At 47.2% G+C, this 25,326-nt stretch overlaps 1 protein-coding gene across 3 annotated transcripts in view; it reads right to left on the reverse strand.

Moving 5' to 3' along the window:
• MYT1L (myelin transcription factor 1 like) overlaps window positions 1–25,326 on the reverse strand; it is a 134,819-nt gene that overhangs the window by 93,406 nt on the left and 16,087 nt on the right. For 2 of the 3 annotated variants that reach the window (XM_061168841.1, XM_061168842.1), the window contains exons 4-5: window positions 15,743–16,095; window positions 147–1,118 (exon numbers count right to left, since the gene is read on the reverse strand). In XM_061168841.1, the coding sequence (XP_061024824.1) occupies window positions 147–1,118; window positions 15,743–16,095 (1,325 nt within the window). Of the gene's footprint in view, window positions 1–140; window positions 1,119–15,742; window positions 16,096–25,326 lie in introns of all 3 variants that reach the window. The other variant, XM_061168840.1, reaches the window with a different exon arrangement.

Consider the following 25,326-nt stretch of genomic DNA (forward strand, 5'->3'; position numbering starts at 1 on the left):
TAACTCTGGAATCAACCCTAAGAAACATGCGTTCGTGATGTAATGGAGTGGGATGTGCCCTTGAATCGTAGCCTACACCTGACAGCTTTTACCCTAGCGCACGCTTTCATGAGGCAACTTACGTTAGGTAGAAATATTACCTTTACCATAGTATGGCTTTTTGACATGGCTGTCACCGGCCTTAGGCTTCCTCTCCTCCCCGGGGAGCGGTCGCGGTGACTGGTCCTCGTAGGACCTCAGACTGTCCCTCCTTCCCGCCTCCACCGCCATCTTCTCCCTCATGGCCTTGGCCCGCTCGGTTTCCAGGGCGATGGCTTTCTCCAGGAGGGTCAGGTTGCCCTTGGTCATGTCGAAGCCCTCCTCCGACCTGTCCGAGTTCACGGAGGTGGCGTCGTCCTCCCGCTCGCGGTACCCATCCTCCTTGACGCAGCTGGAGAAAGTTCTGGGTCTGGGGCTCAGCTGCTCCTCCAGCCTCATCAGGTTCATCATGTCCGAGTAGCTGCGGTCGGGCGTCCTCCCCGGGAAGTCGTCGTCCTGGCGGCCGTGCGGGCGCGGGCCGGCGCCGGGCTGCGGGGGCCGCTCCTGGGGGCTGCTCTCGCTCAGCTTGCGCGCCAGGTCGAAGCACTGGTTGCGCAGGCACTCCAGGCTGCTCAGACACACCTCCTCGTCGCTCTCCTCCACCAGCTTCTCCGCCAGCCCGTTGTTGGCGGCCTTGCCCAGCGCCCCGTAGGTCAGGCTCCTGCCGTCGGGCGGCGCCAGCACGTCCGCGTAGCCGCGGTCGCCCGCGTGGTCCCCCAGCACCGCGCCGTGGCCCTGGGCCAGCAGCTTCAGCGAGTCCACCGTCTCCCTGACCACGTCGCTGTCCAGGTCCAGGCTGAGCTCGCCCTTCCGGCCGGGCGTCTCGTTCTTGTCGCTGTCGTCCTCCAGGCTGTGGGACGTGTTGCTGTTCATCTCCGACTCGGTGCGCGCCCGGTACGCCGCGTCCTCGGCGATCTTGCCCAGGTTCAGCAGGGACTTGGCCACCAGCTCGTCGTAGTTGTCGTACTCGTCGTTATTGTTGTCATCCTTCTCCGCGTCCTGCATTATGCGAGTGCTGTGGCAGTTCAGTTGATGGCCTTCTGCAAAGAAAATGAAAAAAAAAAAAAAGGACAAAGAAGAAAAGAAGAGGAAAAGGTGGCTAGAACTTGTAGCTGCAACAGCGCGGACGGCGAGCTCACGGCGCGCGTTACGCCCGGCCTGTCACGCCACAGGACCCGGAGTCCCACCTGCAGGTCCGAGGACAGCGGCGGCAGAAAGAAAACGCGGTGCGCTCACAGCACGGTAGGCCATTAAAACACCTGCTGCAAACGACGAACTTCCTGAATTAACATTCAAAGCAACCACTCTATAGGATGAGTATAATTTTAAAATATTACTTTTCCGTTACTTCTAAATTTTCAGCATTACTTCTTTTATTGGCCTTTATTGACAGCCCAACCAGACGCATAATAATTATGCTCATCGTATGACTAGGCTTTCTAAGAGTTCGTGAACTTGTCGCCGACTTGTAAGCAGATGTGCACACCAATCGCTTTTAAATTGTTTTCACAGTGATGCTTGGGCAGCACAGAAGAAAGCCCGAGGTTCTGGAGGGTCCTGCAGGGATGCGCCGACACTGACTCTGGGCGGTCAGTATCAGGAACACACGTTGGGGCTGGGAGTGGTTTTGAATTTTCTAACCTAGAGACAACTTATCCAGATACACAGTGAAGCAAGAGGAACGCCCCAGCAAAAGCTTAGAAGGGAACTCTGATTCCCTGTGTTTCTTTATACATATCTCAGCAGGTTGGAGAGGGTGGGTGGGGAAAGTACGCAGTGACCAGATGCCAACGAAAAGCGAGACTGTGACGACTCAGTGCCACTGTGACACACTACCAGCATCCACCCCACAGCCTCGGGAAAACTGTGGTGAGCTGGCAGAAATAACCCGTGAATAAGTGGCATATCCAATCTCAAAAAATATTTAGGAAAACTCATTTAAAAAAAGGCCAACTTAAAAATTACACGAAACCCCTGTGTTTCATCTGAAATGTATTCCGTTCAACACTAAAGGCATATCTGGGACGATCTCTCTCCCTCATGTTACGTGATCGCTACCACGTATATTGCAAAATATAGGTAATACTAAATGGATTCTCAGATGGATCCCTCCCCTACTTTAGGTTAGATTTGGTTAACTGGCTGCCATTTTCAAATATATTCTTTGTTTCTATGATTAAATCAACCAGAGTAAGAAGAACTTTTAAAGCTTATTAATGAGGAAATGAGGCGTATTGATTCGTAGAAGATGCCAGCTGACTCAGAGCTGACTCAGGGACCCCAAGTGTTTTCTTTATGGATTTTGTGCTGTCTCCTCAGAACAGGCTTTTGTTGGTGAACCGGGTTTGGACATCGGCACATCAATAACAGAGAACAACATCCTTGCTAGCCCACACACAGAACCAGCACAGTTTTGAAATCTAACACATCTCTCCAAACCTCAGCAAATCAAATTTGCCGTGTATTAGTCAGACAGCACCACTAATTGCACCAAACAGATATTGTATCTCTTCTGGATAATTCCTAGGAATCAATCTCCTTAGAATAAGGATACACGTTTTCCCGAAGAGCATCCAGAGGGAGGAAAACAAAACCAGTGAACGCATCAGAAATACCGTGGAAGTGTTCACCCAACATGCACACCCGACACGGCCCAGGGCTAAGCTCTCAAGACGCAAAGGCACCCCTGCCTTCAGGAACCCTTGAAAGTGTAACTTATATTCTCCTCTCAATTTATGCACTTTGGTCTCTATATTCGTGGGCTGATCAGAGAAGCGGCCTCTAGCTAACCAGGCTGCGTTACCTCTGCACGAAACTGGCGTTTTTGGGGAGCCAGCACCACTGCACCCACCAAGAACCAACCACCAGATGAACCTACAAGTTGTGGTTTGAAAACAAGGCACCACGTGCAACCGCTGGAAGCATTTTGAAAGTCTATTCTAAGCAGAAGCCAAGTCAAGTAAGAGGCGGCGTTGTCCTGATTTCCTTCTCACTCTCTCCTGTCACCTGAAGAGCTTGGAGTAGGAGGAAGTCAGTGAAAGGAGAGACCAGGGCAGAGAGGCTATGCCCTCCACCCCTGCCCGTCTAAACCACAACAAAGGCTGCATGGGAGCCTGATGCTGATGAGGCCCACAGTCTATGAAACTCCCCACCTTCCTACCAAACTTGTCATCCGCATGATTTTCATTAAGTCTCCAAATTCAGAATCTCAGGATAATCTTCAATTCATTTGCCCCAAAGAGGAAGTGGTTTCCCCTCAGTGTCACACAGAAAAGGGACACGGCTCAGCTTTCCAATCATCAGACACCTGTTCATGTCTCCACTCCTTGCTAGGTGACCTTATCGCTTTACAAGGAGATTAAAGGAAGGTGGACACACTCTTCACACGGCCTCCCAGCCACACAGGTGAGGGAGCCTGCGAACAAGCTGGGGGGTCCTTTCCCTTCTGAAGACCTGGACCCTGCAGGCCGCCCCTTGCTGCGTAGCCACATCAGGGTGACAGTGACAGGGGAACTTATACCTCCCGGTCCAGGCCGGGCCTTTGCTCTTACTGGCTGGGTGACGCTGGCGGCCCGAGCCAGGCCTGAACCCTTACTGGAACCATGAGAATTCTGTGCCGCATAAAGACCCGCACGGTGAATGAGCCCTGCACGCCTGGTGGCAGGTCTCCGGGGAGGCCGGGCCCACACAGCAGATGTGGAGGACTTTGCCTACTTGTAGGAGAAATCTGGGGCATCAAGGGACACTGGGTTAGCATCTGACTGAGCAAGGCTCGGCTCTTCCTCCTGGTCACCAACCTCTGTGTCCTCCGAGGCTGCCGGACCCCCAGCAGCAAGACTGGGGGTGTCTGGAGAGACTGCATGAGTGGCTGAAAATCCTGGCGGGTTAATGGACGTTTTCAAGTTATCGGTATTTAACTCTTTCAAAACGCATGTGAGATAAAGTCAAGCCTTAATGATGTGGGCGGATGGAAGGGATCCATCAGGCAGCCTGTCAACAAGCAGGTTCTAAGCTTCAGCCTCCAGAATTCAAAATCATTCACAGCGAGCTTTTGGAATTCCATCTCTGGTTTTGTGCTTTCAGGCAGTTTACCCTTCTAGTTATGAACAGGCGGTTCAGTGGCTCAGGGTCTCCCCAGTGTTTCCTCATCAAACAAAAACCTTGTTTTTACTGTAATTACGTGCATTTTTGGATTCCTGTGTGAGCTCTGTAAAATGTCATAGGTCTGAATTTTATCTCCTTTGAATCAGATTGTTATAAACAATTTAGGCTCAGTAGCTACAATTAGAAAACCAAAAACATTTCTTTAAAAAAATGGAGCCATGTATGGTATTTTGTCTCCATCTTCACGACCGGAATTTGCTGTGGTTAGAACTCTGTGGATTATTACTTTATAAATACAAGCATTGGCGTCATTTAGTATTTTGTCTCTAAAAAATATGTCTGACGCACCTTTTAATTCTTTCAGTGTCTAGTCCTAAACCTGATTGTGTTACTACTGTTCCTTCTAGCCATTAAGACAGGCCGTAGGCTAGCAAATAGAAAACTGACTAGAAAAAAAAAAAATACAAGAACAAACAGAAAGAAGAGACACTTCTTCAAAGCAGAAACTGCTCTAGATTTACCAGGTCAGAGAAGACGTGGTCTAAGAGTCCACCCTCGTGGGTTTCAAATCACCAAAGGCCACAGTTTCTTACGGCATCAATAGGTGTTTCTTTTTTGATTATAGAAATAAATATCAACATTCATTTTTGACTTGTAACTACAGAAATGTGATGATATATTAGCTCCTAATGAGAAGATGATGGCATTTTAATAGCCGCAGCAACTACAGGAAAGAAGCAAAAGTGGTGATCATCGTACAAACCCCATCGAGCGAACACAGAATAACAGCCCCAGTGGTCAGTCTCGTGGCCTGTGGCTGTCAGTCCTCATTTCATGCCCACAGGGGCCCTGTGAGAAGGAGGTGTCACCTACTGCCCTTCCGAAGGTGACAACACGGAGCCCCAGAGAGGCTGGCGTTTTCTCCACATCATCCTGTTGCTAGGTGACAGGGTGGGACGCCGTCCCAGGATGCTGGGCCAGCACAGCCTCCTTCCACAGCAGCCAGACCTGCCCGTCCTCGCCGACATGGCCCGTTCTAGACTAGTCCCAGCCGGGCGTCCAGCTCTCCATACACCACGGTTGCTGCCTGCCAGCCGCTCGGAACTGCTGTCGCTGTTCGGAGCCTTCCTCCTCTACGCTGGTTTGTTGAGGTTTGAGGGCCAGTTATAGCACCAGGTGTTGAAATGTCTGCCGGAATTGCCAGCTTCGTTGGCCTGTCACCTACGAGGGTGCTGACTGGCGGAGTTTAAGTCCATTCTGATGCGGAGAAAAGATTTGGAAATTAGGAACATCTTGGACTGGGTTCCTAGGACCAGCGTCCTGGGCAGCGTGAGGGGACCGAGTGGGTAGGAAGGTGGGAGGGTCAGGGACACCCAGGCATGAGGTTGTGCAGAGACGGGGGAGGGAAGGACCAGAGGGCAGACCGACCCCCTCAGTGATCCACGGACTTGGACCCTCTGATGACACATAACTCCTGCAGCCCCGTCCCCAAGACCAGACAGAGCGATGCGAGTTTGGTCCTTCTGCAAATACCCGCGACCCTCTTTGAGACGTCGTGGGCCCTTTCCCTCTGCGGTAGGAGAGGCCCTCCTGCTCGCCAGGCGCGGCTTGCACTACAGCTTCTGCTGGGGAGGCGCCAGCCTCGGCCGCTTGGGGGGGTGGATCCTGGTCACAGCCCGTCTCCCATGGCCAGCACTGGGGCCCCGGCAGCCCTTCCTCCTCAAGCTCCCTCTCCCCCATCTGAACAGTGGGGTGCGGAGCTGGAGGACTCCCAGGACCCCTTCACACTCACCCCCCAAGTTCAGTGTGAATGAGAGGAGAATCTTGAAGGTGAGAGTGGAACAGACGGGTGACGTGGCTGGAAGATTCAAGGTTTGTCACCTCTCTGGACTTACCTGTCACATTTTCTAGTTCCTTCTTACTTAACAGTGTTGTTGTTTGTCTTGTTTTCACTTTGGCGGGGAATTTCAGACTACACCTATCTATTTTCACAGTTTTAACAGTGGTTTCTGGTGATTAGAGGTAGTTGCTTTGTTCTCACCGGGGCGCGTCGTGGGGGGAGATGATGTGGGTGAAGTGAATGCATTTCCCAGCCCTTTTTTCTGAGCTGCGTGTTGTTGCTTCTGTGCCTGTTTCCGGGCTGCGGTCTCATCCCCACTCCTGCCCGCGCTTGGAGCGGCTGGACCTACTTCTCCCCGGAGGAGCTGGCTTACTGGGCTGGGATTTGCTCCTGTCTGTGTAAATCAGCTGATCCTGTGCAGCAGGACACAGGGGTCCCTCCAGCCCCTGCTGTCCCCGGGCCCGGGCAGGACGCGCCCCGGCACAGGGCTGCTTCAGGAACCCGCCAGGCTCCCCTCTGAGCCGTGCGCTTCTAACGCGTTCCCGATCTCAGCTCCCGGCCTCACCTGAAAGCCTTCCTTAGCCTGAGAGGAGCCACGTGGGAGAGACCCGCGCATCATGTCCGTCGTCTGAGGCAGAGCAACCCTCGGGGGCAGGCCGGGGCCGGGGAAGGGGCAGCCGATTCACTGCGGCCGCGTGGCTCTCACGCAGTACACGGAGGCCTGGGGACGCAGGCCTGGGGAGCTCCATCCGTCCGCATTTACTGGGTCAAATACTGGCTTTTTGAGATACCTTCCTCTGACTTCAAGATGCAAAAACTTCGGAGAGGACGACATAGGACAAGTTTTTATCAGATCATGGACAGATGTTCTAATTGTCACAGTTTTGCTTAGGCCAGTTCTGACAGGCCTCGGGGGCATGAACAAATACAGCTTATTTATTCACTTAACCGCTGTTCGGAGCCGAAGGATGAACCCAGGAGGCGGGGACGTCACCGTGTAGGGGCCGGAAGAGAAACAAATGGAAAATAACTGTAAGCAGTGATGTCGGGTGGTGGCCTGTGCTGGGAGGGGACAGGGGACCCGGACAGGGGTCACTTCGGGTGCAGTTGGGCCAGGCTCGCCGAGAAGGTGGCCTCTGGGCAGAGACCTGAGAGATGAGGGGCCCGTACCCCGGGAGGAGGAGCTGGGGGGCAAAGGCTGGTGGGTCTGAGGATGTGGAGTTTCAACACTATGTGATTTTAATTAATTTAAGTTAGATTCAAACTCAACATATTTATATTTAAACAACCCCATGTGGCCAGGGGCTACCGTGTTGGCCCGTGCAGGGCCAGCACACGGAAGTTCAGTGGGAGCTGAGCTCTGATTTTGACTTTTATAAAATATATATATATATAATTTATACGTGGACTTAAGTAACACAGATTTGATATAAACCACCCACCACCAGGTCTCTGTGCAGTCGAGGAACAGCTCCGTGACGTCTGGGGCCCCGCGGCAGCTCTGGGCACCAGGCCCTGGTTTGGAAGGTGACAGTCTGGTCCCGACCCGACTCCCGAGAGCCATGTCTGCAGTGCAGGAAGGATGCCCCGAGCACAGAAGGTGGTCCCGGCACATCTGCTGCATCGTCTCCAGGGGAAAGCCCGCCGTCTGGGCTTGTGGTGGAGGAGGGTGGCCCGTGTCCACACGCAGCCCCTGTGCATCTCTAGTCCGACCCTCCCTGTCACCTGCCCCGTCAGCACAGGTGAAGGTCACGGCCATGCATCCCCTTTCACGCCCCGAGTCAGACCTCACGCATGTACAGTCAGCTTCCCGGGCCCAGAGCGAGGCATGGGGGCCCGGGCAGAGTTCTGCCAGCTTGACAGCATCCAAAGCAGAGGCTAACTTCACTACAACAGCTCAGAAGAGGATTGTTGGCTTATTGATTCTAGAAGTTGTCCATTTCATAAGCTGAAGCATTATGTAAAAATGTCCTTTAAGCTAAATGAGATAAACTGAAGGAAAAAATAATGGTTTTCACAAGGGATCCAAGTTGCATAATAATTTTTAATGTAGAATATGTAAGTTATGCTTCTTGAAGTTTTTATTCATTAGGGATCTTAATTAACGGAATGTGAATGAATAAAGTTTTATTTATTCACTAAGTTTTGAGGACCTTTCTACTTGATGACATTTTAGGTATGTGGTTTATCCAAGTTTGGAGACTAAGAAATAGAATAGTCATACCCCCCAATCCAGACAAGAGCTATTTGAAATCAGTAGTTTTCAGACTGAGACGGACTGAAACATACGAACCAACTGCATCCCTCTCTCACTCTCTCTCTCTCTCTAATCACACAAGCACACACGCGCATGCATGCACACACAGCTTGGAGACTTTCCAAATTAACTGGACGACCTTGAACATCCCTGGCCCAGCAGACCAAGGTTGCTTTTGCTACTGCTGACGCTGTAAACCAGGGAGTGGACATGAGTCTGTGAAAACTTTGGTCCTCCTGTTTTACATACTGGTGTGACGTGGCCATTCCAACGAGTATGCTTGATTGGGAGGAACTTGGGAGGCGCGGGGCCCCGTTCTTCTCTTCGACCGGATTCAGTCCCCATCAGACGGAAAAGACCTTTCAGAAACACTACCGCGTTCTTTGGTAACCTAATCTAAAGCTCAACAATCTTCAAATCTGAAAACTTTTGTTCTTGTTTTCAGCTCAAACTTTTAAAGCCTCCATCTCGGCTTATGGTTTCTAATTCTGCGCTTTGTAAAGCACCATCATGTATCTATTTCCATGTACATACCCTTCTTTCATGCTATATTATGTGTGTTTCTTTTTGGCAAAGCGTGGTATCTATTTAGTTTTTGTGTCCCCATGGAACCCAGTGCACTTGTGTGTACACAGAAAACACATTCCATTTTTTTGAAGTGAGCTGTCACCAGGCCGAGTCTTTTAAATTAATGCAGCTTTGATGTACATAATATATTTGCTTGGTATCGCCATGGACCTTGGGTTCAGAATTACAGACAAGCTTGAGTTTGTGCCTGAGAGAGGAGAACCGTGCAAAAGCCACCTGAGTTACGGTCTCTACTTTGCAGCTCTGGATTGCTCGCCTCTCCCCAGCGTCTCTCTGGACCACACCTGCCTTAAAGCTTAAAGCTTAGCAAGGCAGTGAGGTGAGTGAAGGGCAAGTGTTATCATCCTAATCTCTGGACACCAAACTGAAGTCCAGGGAGAGTGAGGGAAGCAGGGCAGCCAGAGCTACAAGACATGCCTTCCCACCTTTATCCCACCCTCTGCCAAGCTAGTATTTGGAATAAAAATCAAGTTAAGACAAAGAAATAAGCTGGTCATCCCTTCAAGGGGACCTTAAACACAAATGGAATAGAAAGCATTTACTGGACAAAGTGATGTTACCCTAGTGGTTACTTGCTTGTGCGTTGCCACACTGTGTTATAATTTGCTTCATTACCTTGCTATTTGATACATAGTGTGCATTTCTCTGTCACTGTAATGGTTGTAATGACAATTTTTATCTTACTGCACAATCAAAATGGCATTGATAGGCATGAACTCCAGAGGCTGGGCCTGAGCATGGAGGTGGTCACTCAGGCCCGGTGCTCAGTCATGTGACCTGTACCTCTCGACTTTCGCCCTATCTGTTAAATATATGTTATGTCATTAAAAGCTTTTAAATAAAAAAAAATTGAATAAAAATGTGTTAGATCTACTCTCTTACATCTATTATTTCTTATTATTATGTAAAAAAAGATTTTTCCCTGTACTTTATGCATGTTGCTTGCGTCTCAAATGTACATGACTTCACCTTGTTAGCAAGTTTTCTGGTTTGTATTGAAGAGTCTGAAAATTCATGAAACATAACATATAATTATATTTTCTAATTATGCAAAATTAGTCTGAAAGAAGAAAGTTTAATTTTTATCATAAACTGATACCTAGAAATGCCTAATTCTGCTTTTACTCATTTCTGAGTGGTGGAGCCATTCACTCAATGTATTCGCATACTAAACTGCCTAAAATAACACTTTCATGGATGGAGGGAGAGATTAATTTTTAGGATGATAAAAAGTCATCATATTCTTTCTCCCGACTGTGCACGGTTGAGACCTTGCCTACTAAACACACCTTGGTTTCTCCGCTGGTCACAGAACTCACTACGTTTTCTGCTGACTGCAGGAGAAAGCTGGGGGGCTAATTTTGATGCACATTCTGTCTGTATCTCAACTTGCTTCCTGCCTCAGGGCCGTTTCCTGAGAATGAGGTAAGAGGTAACTGGCTGATCAGTGTGAGTCCCTCATCGAAAGGGAGTTTGGGGAGCTCAGAGGCCACAGTGAGAGACCCTCACCCTCCTCATTCTGTCCTGTCTTATGGAAAATCAAGCCCATTGATTGCAAGTTGTCATGATGCTTTAATAACGTGGCACCTAGGGCATCATCCTGTGTGGAATAAAAAACACCCTGGAAACTTGGTAATTAAGACAAAAGTTGTGTCTGTGAGGGTGGGTTTTGTCTTGAGTTCCCTTCAAAGACAGTTGAGTTTCTGCAGAGAAGCTGGATTATGTATGGGTTTGCTTGCTGGGGAGGGCGATGCAAACAGAGCCCAGAGTCAGAATGTGACAGGCACTGGCCACACCATTGTGAAGGTGTCCACGGATGGGAGGAGAGGCGAGCTGCAGTGACCTGACCAAAGCATGCTGGGCTCTACACCTCACAGGCCACTCAGCCTCTGGTCAGCTCACTAACCCCTGCCCAGAGCAGCTCTGCCGTACACTGTACATTCTCAACGTAATTATTCACATTTCCCTTCAAACCCCCCAATTCCTTCTTAGACGTGACCTTCCAAGGAGGCCACCACACACTTTTGGCTAATTCACACACAGAACAGCATGAAGCCAGAAAACCTCTAGAAAAGGAAGGTGTTTGCATTTTTACCTAATTTAACCCAATGGCCAAGTCAATTGTCTTCAAGGTTGAATTGTCCAGAAAGTCCCAAGATTCAATAAAGAGTAAGCAAAGAAAGGACCTTACATATTTACAAATGTATTTCAGAAACAGAATATATTAATAAATAGTTATGCAAACTTATGGTTACTGGGGGTAAGGGGGGGACAAGCTGGGAGATTGGGGTGGACATATACACACTATACTATATATAAAATAGATGACTAATAAGGACCTGCTGTGTAGCACAGGGAACTCTACTCAATACTCTGCAATGGCCTATATGGGAAAAGAATTTTTAAAAGAGTGGATATATGTATATATATAACTGACTCACTTTGCTGTACACCAGAAACTAACACAACATTGTAAATCGACTATACTCCAATGAACATTAAAAAAAAAAAAAAGTTATAACCAGAGCAAATCACACAAAAAAGAAACAGTTATGTGTTAAAAATGGCAGTGGACATGAACATTTTCTGTCATCTGGACAGCAAATTGCTATGTTCTTCCTCACGGAATTTTCTTTCCTGTCAGTGGGCAGATACAATATATACTCATAAGGAGATTTAAATACACACACTTATTTTATACACACATATGTGAGTCTATCTATTATTTAAAGATGTATTCTTTTTAGTGGGCTGTAGTATGAAAATAAGTGTAACTTACTAGGCATTAAATAACCATTGAATCTATATTTCTCAAATTATAAGACTCTGAAAAGGTACTTACTATATACCATGTAAAAAATCTGCTATTAGAAAAAGCTATGACCCCTGAATAATAACTTTCTCAACTTTAGGATAACGAGGGAACTTTAAGCTCATAATTACACCTTAGACCATTACATGCATTTTGAAAATAAAATTCTTCATGCAAAAGACCAGCCTATGATAGGTCAACTGGACAAAATATACTTCTGATTAATTAGTGATGCATTTAATGTAATCTGAAATGAGTTACACAGATAGCATTTCCTGTTCTTCAAATAAGCAGAGAGTGACAAAAAGAACATGAGCTCTGAAGTAAGAAAAACCACCAACAGAGTTTGACCATATATCTATCACTTGCTGAAAATAATCTTATCTTTCTGAGTCTCAGTTTCTAATTAGCACAATGAGAGTGAAATAATTTCTACCCTGCCCTGTCTTACACAATCACTGTGAAGATCAGACACAGTGTGTACATTACTATACTGACTGTAAATGTACATTATTAGTAATATTTTGGTTCACGTGTAACTACAACGCCAGAGGATTCTTGGAATTAGAATAAACACCTAATTTGCAAGTTATAAATAATAGTCCTTCTGTAATCGGTGGGTTCCTATGTAATAATTTGGTGGTTTATAAGCATTTGTTTTCTCTGTAACAAAACCTCTCAATAAACTTCACATTTCAGTTTATAATAGAGGTGGAGAATGGTAGAAATAGTCTGAGACTTTATATCTACTAGTGAAGCCGAGGGCAGCTTAAGCTTTGTCCGTGCGACTCCATCTGGCTGCCCTGGTTTCCTTGGCTGACCATCAGCTGCTGTGACGGGCCCTATGAGCAGCGCCTCGGCGCCCGAGATGCCTCCGCACACCGAGTCCTGCCTGCCTTGCTTCTCACTCTGTTAACTGTCAGTCACTGTCTGTGCTTCAGTTTACTAAGAAAGAGGCACAGTCCCCCTTGGAGAGGATCTGCTGCTGGCTCAGCAATGCAACAGCCGCCAAGAGGGTCAACAAGGGACACGCAAGACCGACTTCGAGATGCTGGCCCAGAACTCTGGTCACCAGACACAGAAAGTACCTTCCCCAGTTTTTCAGAAACAATTTCTGCCAATACAAGGAGGGGACAAAGACATGCAATGTGCGGTGTCCTGAAATGAGTTTCTCATGTTACAGACACGGCTATGGGGGCAGATACTCACACAGACTGATAGTGATTTTGGCACTAAACGTAGCCATCAGGTAAAATAAAATGCATTTGGGAGGACATGAAAATGGGAGATGGATGGACACATGCCTTTCAAAGCCTGATTGTCGTAAGTCACACACAGCTAGGAGTTTGATCATGTGAAATGAGCACTTCATCAGCAGAGCTGTGTCTCCTTGATCTAGAACCTTCCTGAAGGTTCCTGACCCTGGGGGTTATGAAATAACCCACTGGATAATCCACCTGGCATATCTTTGTGTGATATTGGCTACATGGGGTCTTGGAACACCTGTTCGTGGGCTCCTCCAGGGGAGATTTTTTCTCCCTGTAACAGAAAAGCTTGGTGAAACCCTCTCCAGGAATCAGGCCTCAGAAGTGGTTTCTTCTTAGGAGGGATGCTTTTGTTTGACTTGGAAATCAAGCAAGCCTTTGGGCCTTCCTGCTCAGAACTTAGAGCAATCAGAACCACAGTTCAGGGTCCATCACATGGGTTACCTTTGATCCAACAACTCCTTGGGACTTAGGACTTGATGAGAGGCTGTCTACGAGGGAGTAGCTTATTACACTTTACTGCCAAAGTATTTGGTAAAATGGACATATTTGTCTTACAGCAGAAGAGGTAGCCTGATGATCCATAAATGGCCACCACGGCTGAACCTCTCTTTAGTAGTTTTAGTTGATTCCTTTAAAGTTCACAGAATAGATAATTCTAGAAGGTGCTTAGCTGGAGAATCCAGAGCTGAATATGAATTCTGCCACCAGGGACCAACAGTTGATCATTCATCCTCCTACTGGGCATTTTCTTTCTGGAATCAACTTCCTTACATGCCTCCAACTGGGGCTTCATGTTTGCAGAACACTGAGTGCTGGTCACCAGGCAGGGTGGGTCACATAATCAGACATTCTGGGGCCGACGTTATAATTATGCAATTGTTTCATGGCTCTATCATGCACCCTTGATTATGCCCACTTACATGAATTTTCCTAGAAAAATGTCTTTATCTTTGGTTTGCTTTCTCACTTTTTAAAACAACTCTAAGCGTTAAAAGTCAGAGTGAATGAAGCCAGTGCAGTCACATGCTAAAGCTGTTTCAATAAACCTGTGATCGCTTTTTCAAAATATGTCATTTTGCACTTTTAAAAGTAGATTATTTAAAACATGGCCCTAAGTAAATTAAAACTGAAAGTTTAATTCTAGCAAACAGAGAGCAGACCCTAGACTCTGGTTAAGGCATTTGGTTAAATGATGCATATGTGCAAATATCTCCCACCCTAATTCACCACACACACAAACATCCATAACTTCAAATATTAATGTCTACTGATCTCTAAACATAGAACGAGAATATGAAAGAGCAGTATTTTATACTATCTTCATAAGAAGCCATGGTTAAGCTACAAATCATGAGTCAGCCTCAACAATGAATGATTTCACCCAGAACTACACACATGTAATACAGGGTCCAGAAATAATTTGCCAAATTGGTCGATTCTCCAACTCTCCACATATTTTATTACCCAGAGCTGCTGTTTTTAATACTCAGCATGAAGTCCCATCATCTCATTCATGACACCACAGTCTGCTTAGCAGAGCGAGTGGTGTGTGTCTGTGGGTGTGTGCCGATGCTACTCCTTAGGCTGTCTCCACACCACGATCTATGACAACAAGACGAGAAAAATAACCTGGGGACACCAGATTTTAATGCATGAAGTTTATGCGTGTGTGTGTGTGCGTGTGTATACATCTATATACAGATATGTTTGTATTATCCATGTAAGTTAAGCAGTCAATTGTTTTCATAAGGACGCTAAACTACAGTATCAATCGAGGATTCTTTCATAAAAGCCAGGTTTCCTGGAACAAACTAGTGTAACCTCTGAAGAAGGAAAGTTGATTCATGCCCACTCCACGGGATTAGAAGCAACCAACTCACACCTGCCTGATCTAAAAACTCTCTCTCCATTGGCTGAAACCATTGTCCTTTGTGTTGCGGTATTAGCCTTTCTCAGAATTCAGATTCTTGAAGAGCTTTGAGCCCAAGGAGGAAGTGTAAGGAAAACATATTCCCTTCACTTTTTAAACCTGCTTTGCCATTTCTCTGAGGCAAACTCTAAGCCCGTAAAGCCTAGAACAAGACTCTTCAGCAACCTGCCACTTCTTTCTAGAAAAGAAAGGACTTTTGTGAAGGGATTGGCTTTGAAGTCCTATTTCTGAGTCTGACACTAACAGTAAGCTGGATGCAAAAGCAAAACCACCTGAAATTTTTGCCCCAAAGATGCCGCTACCCTGAGCAGCGTGCTCTTCATGGGTCTGTCTCCCTGGATCAGAAACACAGCTCTTGAGCGTGGAAGCAGATGACGGGCTGATTCACTACCTCATCACAGCCGGGCTCCCCCTCGTCCCCATGCCTGATGGCCACTAAAGGAAAGTCGTGGCAACCGACGGACAGACCTGCGTCACCAGCTCATGCAGCAGGGGCCACACAGGCTGCCAGCTCCCGGGAGGCACGCGGGCTGCCCGTGCCAACACCGCAGCCCCCGGGGAGGCTCAGGACGGGATCTCTCGGGTGGAGCCCCCGAGAAAAGGCAAACGGAACTCTCTCGATGAAAGTTGCTGAGCTAAACAAACGTGTGCACACCACAGATATTTCAGCAACCTTTGGGGATGACCAGTCTGAGTAACGACATCTCACGTCTGACGGATGATTTAAAGAAATTCTCTAAAAGGAAAGGGAAGGCTCCTCCCGGCGCTGCCCCCGGCCGCCTGATCCCGTGGGCAACAACCACGCATGCGCCGTGGAACGGGCCCCGCCCACCGCTCGGCCCTCGGCTGCGAGGTTAAAGGTTACCGTTCTCGTCCTCGTCCTCGTCCTCGTCGTCCTCGTCCTCCTCGTCGTCCTCGTCCTCCTCCACGTCCTCGCCGTCCTCGTCCTCCTCCTCGTCCTCCTCCTCCATCTCCTCCTCCTCCTCCCGGTCCCCCTCGTCGTCCTCGTCCTCGTCCTCCCTCTGCTCGTCGTCCTCGTCTGAGTCGTCCTCCTCCTCGTCCTCCTTGTCGTCGCCGTCCTCCGTGCCGTCGCTGTCGTAGCACTCATCCACCGACGAGCTGTCCGCTTTCACCGCAAACGGTTTCCGCTTGGGAGCAGGTTCCTGGGGCTGCTTGTCTTGTGTTTTTCTTTTTTTAGCCAAGGGGCAGCCATACACGCTGTGAAAAAAGAGAGGGAAGATCTGAGTTACTATCTTTGAGGATCTCAGGGCAACAGGAGTCCTGGGTGAAGAGGCTGAGGTTCGGCACGAATGCAGAAAGGATGTGAGCACAGGACTCCCGCGGGTGTGCCGGCACCTGTGCACAGAGCAGTATTGCACAGAGACACAGCTGGCTTGCGTCTGCTGCTGCTAACACTTTCCCTCCTCTCCTCGTCCCTTATCGCTACCATCCACGTGAGCACACAGGGATCCGCCCAGCACCCCCGGGGATGGTTTAGGAAGCACGTGCACCACATCATGTAATTGACAACACAAGTCCGCTAAACATCTTACCAAATGCACACGGTGTGCGACGCACATTTAAAAAAAAGAATTAGTTCATGCGTACGATATTAACATATATACATTTTAGTGAAATACGAAAATATAGAAGTTGCCAAAAAGCTTTGGATATATTTGGATTTGTACATTCTCGAGATAAAATTATATCTGTAGACAGAATGACCACTCAAAGGAGATGGACCGTAAATGCCTTTGATGGGAGCAAGTTTCAGACTCTGTAGAAGGTGTCAGTCCTGCCCTGGCGTCACAGAAAGCAGACTTGGTGTATTTGGCAGTCAGCACTAATCATGCTAAAATTGGCCCAAACTTGGGTAAGACCCTTACAGCAAGAGCTCATAACCTTTCCTTGAAAAAGGGCAATTTTCCAAAGCATTGTTGCTAATTAGAGTCTTTTTCTTCCTGGAAACTCTAGATGTATATATACTGCAAGGAATGGGGAGAAAAGACATCCGGGAAAATGCTGTTGGCAATTATTCTGTGTGTCTAAAATGAGATGTGTGATCTTCATCACTAAGTGAACACTTTGATAGGGGATTCCTGCAGACTATGATTAGCTTACTTTTGGACCTAGGAATGGTAAAATATTCATTCAGTCATGAACCCACCCAGTGTGTATTTATTTTGGGAGCTTCCTCTTTGCTGGGCCCTGTGCTGTGCAGGAGACTCAGAGGTGAAAGGCACAGATCCACCCTTCAAGTCACTTATGGTCCAGTGGGGACTCAGACATGGCAGTAATTCTGCTTTAGAACCTCTGGCCACTGTTTACCACCGTGCACCAAATACCCGGGGAGTCGTGGGCACTCATCCAATAGTTGTTGAGTGAATAGAGAGTGTGACAGACACTATGATAAAAGTATAGAGAGGGCACTATGTCATAAAATAGAGGGGCGGCCAGCCAAGGGAGCTGGGGCGTCCCCAGGAAGAGGCTACGCTGGAGACAGGCCTCAAAGGAGATGCCCAGATGTCTGGGAGGGAGTGGGAGGATGGCACGAAGAACTGAGAGCCCTGCAGGGTCAGACCATCCTTGCAGGCTAATGACGGGAGTTATTTGAGTTCCTCCATGCAATCGATGATGCGATCACATTTGCATGTTGGGAAGCTGACAGCAGGTGCAGTGAGGACAGATTGAGGGTGTGAGAGACGAGATAGGGTCGGGGCGGGGGGGAAGCAGGCAAAGCTCCCACCCATGAAACACAGAGTGATGAGTCTTCTGCCTTTTGACTGTTCCCATATTGTAAAAATACAATAATCAAAACAAATAATGTTTATTATAATCAGAAAAAACTGAAGGAAACAAATTTTGGTCTAGAGAGTGTTTCTAATAGGAAATAAACAGGTATCTGAGATTTCTCTTATGTGAACAGTTACATGGATTTGGGGAGAATCTGAGTCAATAATCTCAGCGAAACATTCCATAGCACTGAAGGACTGAATCCTCCCTGCCTCCATCCCTGACAATTGGTCAAGTCCAACTTCCGTTCCAGCGAATCTTCTCAAGACGTGGTCCTGGATCTGAGTGGACTTGTTAGTGTATTCACTCTGCATTTATCTGACTAAATTAGTAAGTGTAACAATAAGTAATCTTTTTCTTCGGGCCCTGTCTGTGATCTGGCAGCTCATGAGGACTACTGTTACCTTCCCCAAAACTCTTCTCTCTTGTCTTAGTTCATCAACAAATTGTTGGGTGTGTCTGTTCTGCATCAGTGCTACCTGCACACCAGGTGTTCACTGAGACAGACAACTGGCCTGCTTTCACTATCAGATTCATTCAGATGCTGGGAAATGATGGGAAAACAGTTGACCTTGCACTATTCAGTCATGTTACTCAAAACGGCCCCACCTCCACTTGGCAATGGGAATGTCTGTAGATGGTGTAAACCCAGCACTACGGTGGGCTTCTTGTTGATTCTCTCCCCTCTCAGCAGCCCCAAATCGCAAGATGCTAACGGGGAGCTCAGACCTTAGACGGTAGGGTTGCAAAATTCAGAGTAGGAGAATGGAGACTGCCCTTCTATTTTTACCTGAATTGGTTTTACTTCCTTATCCTACATTTTGTAAACCATTTGGATTCATTTTTTCCAACTTTCTGGAATTAGCTGGCCTCAAGCTTCCAGTGTCTTCTGCCAGTTTACATGGTTTGATGCTCAAGCTTTTTTCTACAGCTACTAATGTAAACTGGAAATAAAATTGCGCTCTTCCTACAAACAGATTTCGTTTTGTCCCTTCTCTATTTGACCCATTCACACTGACTGTGAGTTCCTGGTATCTACTTTAAACACGACAACCAAATTCAAGCCCACAGGACAGATTTCATTTTACTTGTGCCAAACAGCTCCCGGATGAAGAACCCACTCCCATAGACAGACGCTTCCTGGTCTATGAAGCCCAGTGGTTTGGAATGTTTCAAAGTGAAGCCTTGGGAAGTGACTCTGGGACACGCATTGGGGAGTGTGGAGCCTCCCAAACCCATAAGTGGACCTCACATCTGCTGATGGGGTGGCCAGCAGGGCAGAATTTGCACAGCTGAGGAAGAGCGGGTGTTGCTTCTCTTTCACCTAGCAGGGGCTGCTGGCCCAAGTGCTGGAAAAGCCAGACTGCTTTCCAGCTGCAACCTCCTCCAGATTCATCCGGGCTCATGTCTATCAACACACACGAGTCTTTCGAAAAAACCAACAACCCCCCACAGTTCTGGAATGTCCCTAGCATGACAGAACAAATGGCAGAGTCTTAGGAAAAATCGGGAATCTGGTGCCAACGTGAAACCCCAGGTAGAGAACTTGGCAGGCGCCATGGCTGGCGCTTCACCTGCGCAGGAGGGTCCAAGCTTCACTTAGGGTTTGGAATTCACAGTCGGTGTTGCACTCCTCCATTCTGCTTCTCAGCACTGTCGTCAGGCCTCCCCCATGGGAACAGCTGCCTATTTCCCATAGCAGCGAATGGAACCTTGTGTTTGATGGCTACTCCATGAATATTGTTGAATGAACAAACCATAGTTTTCTCCACTTATTAGTAATGAAAGCACTTATCACATCCTAGTGTGATTATCGGTTGACATACTGTCTTCCTCCTTCATGAGACAGAGAAAATGGCCTGTGTTTAAGGGATTGTTCTATTTTTAGAGCTGCAGTATCCAATACAGTAGCCACTAGTCATATGTAGCCAATTAATAAAATTAAAGGAGATTTTTAAATGAATTCATCAGATGCACTAGTCAGGTTTCAAGAGTCCAATAGCCACATGTGGCTAGTGGCTACCATACTGGACATAGTAGATTCTCAGTAAATATTTACTGAGTGAGAAACCGATGGGAAGGCTTCTCACTGGACACTGAGGGAAGCTGAATAGGGGACAAGGAGGGAGGGGCTGAGCTTTGGGAGGCAGCTCACAAAACTGTGACTGCAAGAAAGCCCAGTCTTCTGGCCCAGCCACTCAAGGGAATACATGCTGTATACTTACAGCAGACTCAGACTCAGCCGCCCCTGAAGGACCAGGGTGCTGCTGGGGTGAATGTCTCTCCTGATCCCTGTAGCTGAGCCGCTGCCGGCGTGAGTAGCTGTTGGACCTGCCAGGTCTGCCCGCTTCCGAGCTGAGAAGTGAGCCCAGAGGCCAGGTCGGCGTCTGCAATGTACTGACAACTACTTCACACACCCTCTCCTGCATCCTTATCACTCTCTATAATACGCAACGTTCGAAGATGACCATAAATGCATTTATATGTTTCTCACACAGTGGAAACTTCAAAGTGCCAGTATGATGACTCATTAGATCACGGCAGCTCATGCTTTAACCTCCTTGAGTTACTTAAAGTTGCGAATCAGCCTCCAGGCTTTGCTATTCTGCAGCTACTTTACTCGTTTGGGTGCCTTGGTAGGTCTTTTAGTTGCTGTAGCTTTTACAGTCCTTTTGATGTTAACTTGATTTAAACAGCGTTTAGTCTTTTGTGTCAGGTCATTCTAGAAAATTGGTTACCTGCCACGGAGTTTCCGGAGTTTCTGCAGCGAACACCTATATAAAATATTGTGTATTACATGCTCTCGAGGCCAATTTCCATGTTATTTTTAATGGTCTTTTGCTTGACATTTTCACATCTCCAATTTTAATACAAACAGGGGACAGGGTCTCAGAAACTGAAAAACACGTTCGGCCAAGTGTGCCCTGCTCGCAGCCCTCTTGTTACAGCTGCTGACAGGAGACAAGGATGTAGGATGAGATGATCTTGGCTCTGGCCTCTCCCCGCTGAGGGCGATGCTCGTGGAGCCTAGAAAGGCCACGGTCACTTCCGAGGCTCACGAGGGGTTCTTTGTGGTCTCTGTTCTTATGGGTGATATTTTTCTTGTGTTGCTTGAAGAGCCTCAATGTGTCAAGGATAAATAATTATTTTGGAATAATAGAAATTCTATTTGAACATGATTCTGGAGTCCTGGGTTCTACTGTCAGCTCGGCTAATGCCAACACCGCTCACAGATCACTTACTATGTGCCTGGTGTTTCCTAAAATCTTTACATATACGGATCCATTAAACTCTACAATGACCCTGTGAGACAGGTGCTATTATAATTCCCATTTTGAGGGGCAGATCCTGAGCTCCTTGCTGAAAATCTCAAGGCTGAGTAACACTAAACAGGTGTTGACACCCTCCCTGCTCCCCCCGTCTTGGCTTCTCTGACATCTATCATGTGGTAAGTAGGCTCGCCATAAATGCTGCTGAATGAATAGATGGATTCATTTGTTCAGGAAACGTTCCCTCGAGCACTGCAGACACAGCCCTCACCTCACAGGACAGGAGCAGAGAGAGTCACCCTCGTGGAGAGGACGGAGGGTCAGGAAAGCTTCACAGAGGAACCGATACGGATGGGGCAGGAGAGAAAGACACAGAGAGAGAGAGAGACAGAGACAGAGAGAGACAGAGACAGAGGGTAGTGCGACTGCATCTGTGGGATGGCGAGGGACAGCCCTGGAGACGGAGGTGCCCATCACAAGGTGGTCAGTGGGAAGAGTTCAACAGCGCGTCGTTTTTGCACTATAAACACCCTTCCTGTGGCTGCAGTGTGGTGAAGGAGCTGGAGGAGCCCAGGCTCACACCCACGGATGTGGAGGATGCGGAAGACTCAGGATTTTGTTGGGTTTTTTGGTGGGAGAGGGGCAGGAAGATCAGGCTGACTCGGGTGGGTTAAACGTGCGGTGTCCCAGCTTCCATAGCAGCAAGAGGGGTGGACTCAGGAGAGGGGTCTGGCTGGCAACACTGGTTTGGGGTGGTCAGTGCACGGCGGGATGGAGCTGGCTTCCTGGGGAAGAGTGGAGAGAGAGGACTGACAGACCCCTAGGAAGACGGGCATTTGAGGAAAGGGAGGGGGGCTGACGGAAGGAGACGCAGAGGACAGAGGACTGTCCAAGTGCCCTGAGGGCTCCGAGGAGGCCTGAGCTGGTCCCCCGGGGCTCCCTGTCTGGCTGGAGGGGGTGGGAGCAGAGAAACCTGCAACCCCGGGACAGCACTCGGAGCCCCCGGGAGGCCACAGGAGTGGGAGAAGAGTGACCTGGGCCAGGATGGATGTCACAGCAGGAGGTGGGTTTTGAACCTGGCCTGGAAGGCTGGGCCGTATCTACGCAGACGGCAGAGGGTCCAGGTCATCACACACGCGGAGAGTCTGTGAACAGCATCAGAGCTACATAAACACAAAAGCGACTCTGCTGAGAACATATACTTAAGTAACTTGCTCAAGATTACACAACTCTTCAACTTTGGGCAGCTTATTTAATCCCTACCAGCCTCAATTTCTCCATCTGTAAGATGGGCACAGTAATACCTAATTCAGACTCTTGGCAGCAAATGAAAAACATAAAAATATATATAAAATACCTTCTGACTATGTGGAAGGTGCTCCGGAAATCTGAGCTCTCTTTTTGTTATTTTCTCCCTCCTCTTGTGTACAGTTGACATCCCTCTTTACCACTGAACTTTTAAAGGGGTATTCCTACATGTCTTTAGAATATATAAAGGTATTTAAAAATACTGCAGAAGTAACTTACTTCACTGAATTATTCAATTAAATGGCTGGCATTCCAGACATCTTCCTGATATCTTTTCAACAACATATATATTAATAAAACCAATTCAGTTTTGACTACATATTGACATATTTCCTTAATTTTGTTCTTTTATTCTCTGTAGAGTATTGTAAACAGAGTCAGACTGATTTGAAAAGTATATATTTTTAAGTTAAATGTGACATAAATGTTCTAGGCATTGTAAGACAGTCAATGAATAAATTTTCAAAATATTTACTTGACCTTATGGCTTTAGAGAATTAAAAAAAATCTGTTTCTGGAAGGCAGAGACTTGCTTTATGGGTTTTTTTTTTTTATCATTTTAAATGATGTAGCCTGTAATGAAATACTTATTGCCTTGAATGGCAGTTTAAAGATTCAAATAAAACATAAAATAATCACTGTGTAATTTATTTTGACTCAAGAAGAACACTTCCCCAGGGGAAGGCAGCAGCCTGGTGGGTCCATGGTCCACAGGGCTGACGTCCACCAGGGAGGATGGGTGGAGACACAGAGAAACTAGCACCCTTTTCCCAAACCCGCTTTCCAGGAGATTTGGTTAACTGGCTGCTGAGACTGTTTCTTGTATTTCAAAAGAAATCTTGAAATCCTTACAGTATCCGCCTCCCATTTTTCTTTTCACCTGAAATAACCTGTGTTTCTCTGTTCTTCCAAAGTCAAAAGAATTCAACTAAAGCAGCCCTGGTATGAGCGTAGAGCCAGCAGCACCTGCTTTCCCCTCCTCCCTCCCCTCCTTCCTCCCCTCCTTCCTTCCAGCCCTACTTCTCTATTTCCTCTCACGCTGACCCTCCCAGACCATGTCAAGTTCTGCTTTTTCCGTAAAGTCACTCCTGGTCAGTCTGGAATTCAGGATCCTCTGTCTTTAAAAACTCTGCACCATCAGATACTTAGCATCCTTTTTGTAACTATATTGTTATTGACTTTTTCATGTGTGTTCATTTTATCATCTCAATTTAACTGTTTCCTCCTTGACATTAGGGTGTGCCATAGAAGTAATTATTCTAAATTGCCACTGTGCCAGTGAAGGAGTGGGTGTTCAATACATTGCTTTCTATTGATTGATATTACTGATGACTTTGCTATGAGCCTCCTGGTCTTCAGGTTGGTTCCACCAGTACCCGGCTTTCAATGAAATGCTTGCCCTCGCCTTTCCATCTGCAAAACAGCATTTACTACACCTGCCACCTATAAGACTGGAAGGGGGAGAATGTTGAGAATGTCAGATAAAATCACCCCAACAGCCAGTGTACTCCTTGGCAGTGAGATCGACAAATTAAACTGCTCTATAAATTCACTTTGACCCCTCCTATTTGAGCTAAAAATCTCGGATGGTTAAAAGGGTTCCTGAAGTGGCCAGTTCATGACGGCCTGGGGAACCACGTGCTGGGATACTCCTAAGACAACACTCTCAGAACAGCAGAGTCTGGAGGAGAGAGGACCCCAGCAATCACTCCATCTACCCCTTCACCTAGAAAAGGAAGACGCTAAGGCCAGAGAGAGTCAGTGACAGGCATGAGGTCAGAATATGACCGGACTTTCCGCCTGCTACGTGAGCACAACTCTGCCATGTCAGGAGAGAAGCCTCTGAAGCACCCTACTTACATCAGCTTAGAGAACACGTCCAGAGAGGAAACCGCTGGAAATGAACACCGTGTGTGCTTAGACTGTCAACAGCGTACCGGCTTCAACTTTATCGGTCTTGATATTTACAAGTTGACAAGAGTGCTCTGGGTCACATTTAACAACAACACAGCAACACGGACGTTTTGGTCTGCATTTAGTCCAGACGAATTCAACACTGGAGGCAGCAACTGTGACATCGTTAGCAAGTGATTGTTCCACTTTGTGCTAGCACAGGTACTAGACACTGCAGCAGTACTTAATACCGTAGCAACAGCCGATGCTGCAGGTATACTTGGTACTGCAGTCATGCTTAATACTACCGTGATACTCAATACTGCTGGGATGCGCAACACCGCTGGGATGCTCAATATTACTGGGATATTCAATGCTGCTGTGATACTCGGTACTGAAGGGATACTGTGGAGCTCCTGAAGTTGCGCCAGTACTGCTACCTTGAATTACAGTAGTTAAGATTGATAGGAAGAACTGAAAAGACAAACCACAGAATGGGAGAAAGTATTTGCAAATGATGCAACCGACAAGGGATTAATCTCCAAAAGATACAAACAGCTCACAGAACTCAATATCAAAAAAACACACAACCCAATCAAAAAATGGGCAGAAGACCTAAATAGACATTTCTCCAAAGAAGACATCCAGATGGCCAAGAGGCACATGAAAAGATGCTCAACATTGCTAATTATTAGAGAAATGCAAATCAAAACTACAACGAGGTATCACCTCACACCTGTCAGAATGGCCATCATCAAAAACTCTACAAATAATAAATGCTGAAGAGGGTGTAGAGAAAAGGGAGCCCTTCTACACTGTTGGTGGGAATGTAAATTGGTGTGTAGCCATTATGGAAAACAGTATGGAGATTCCTTAAAAAACTAAAAATAGAGTGGTCATATGATCCAGCAATCCCACTCCTGGGCAAATATCCTGAAAAAGCTATAACTCAAAAAGATACATGCACCCCAATATTCAGCACTATTTACAACAGCCAGGATGTGGAAGCAACCTACATGTCCACTGACAGATGAATGGATAAAGAAGATGAGGTACATATATACAATGGAATATTACTCAGCCATAAAAAAGAATGAAATAATGCCAGTTGCAACAACATGGATGGACCTAGAGGTTATCATTACTCTTTCTGTTTCTCATAAGTGAAGTAAGCCAAAGACAAATA

Source organism: Eubalaena glacialis, chromosome 14 (assembly GCF_028564815.1).
Source record: "Eubalaena glacialis isolate mEubGla1 chromosome 14, mEubGla1.1.hap2.+ XY, whole genome shotgun sequence".
Taxonomy (NCBI): domain Eukaryota; kingdom Metazoa; phylum Chordata; class Mammalia; order Artiodactyla; family Balaenidae; genus Eubalaena; species Eubalaena glacialis.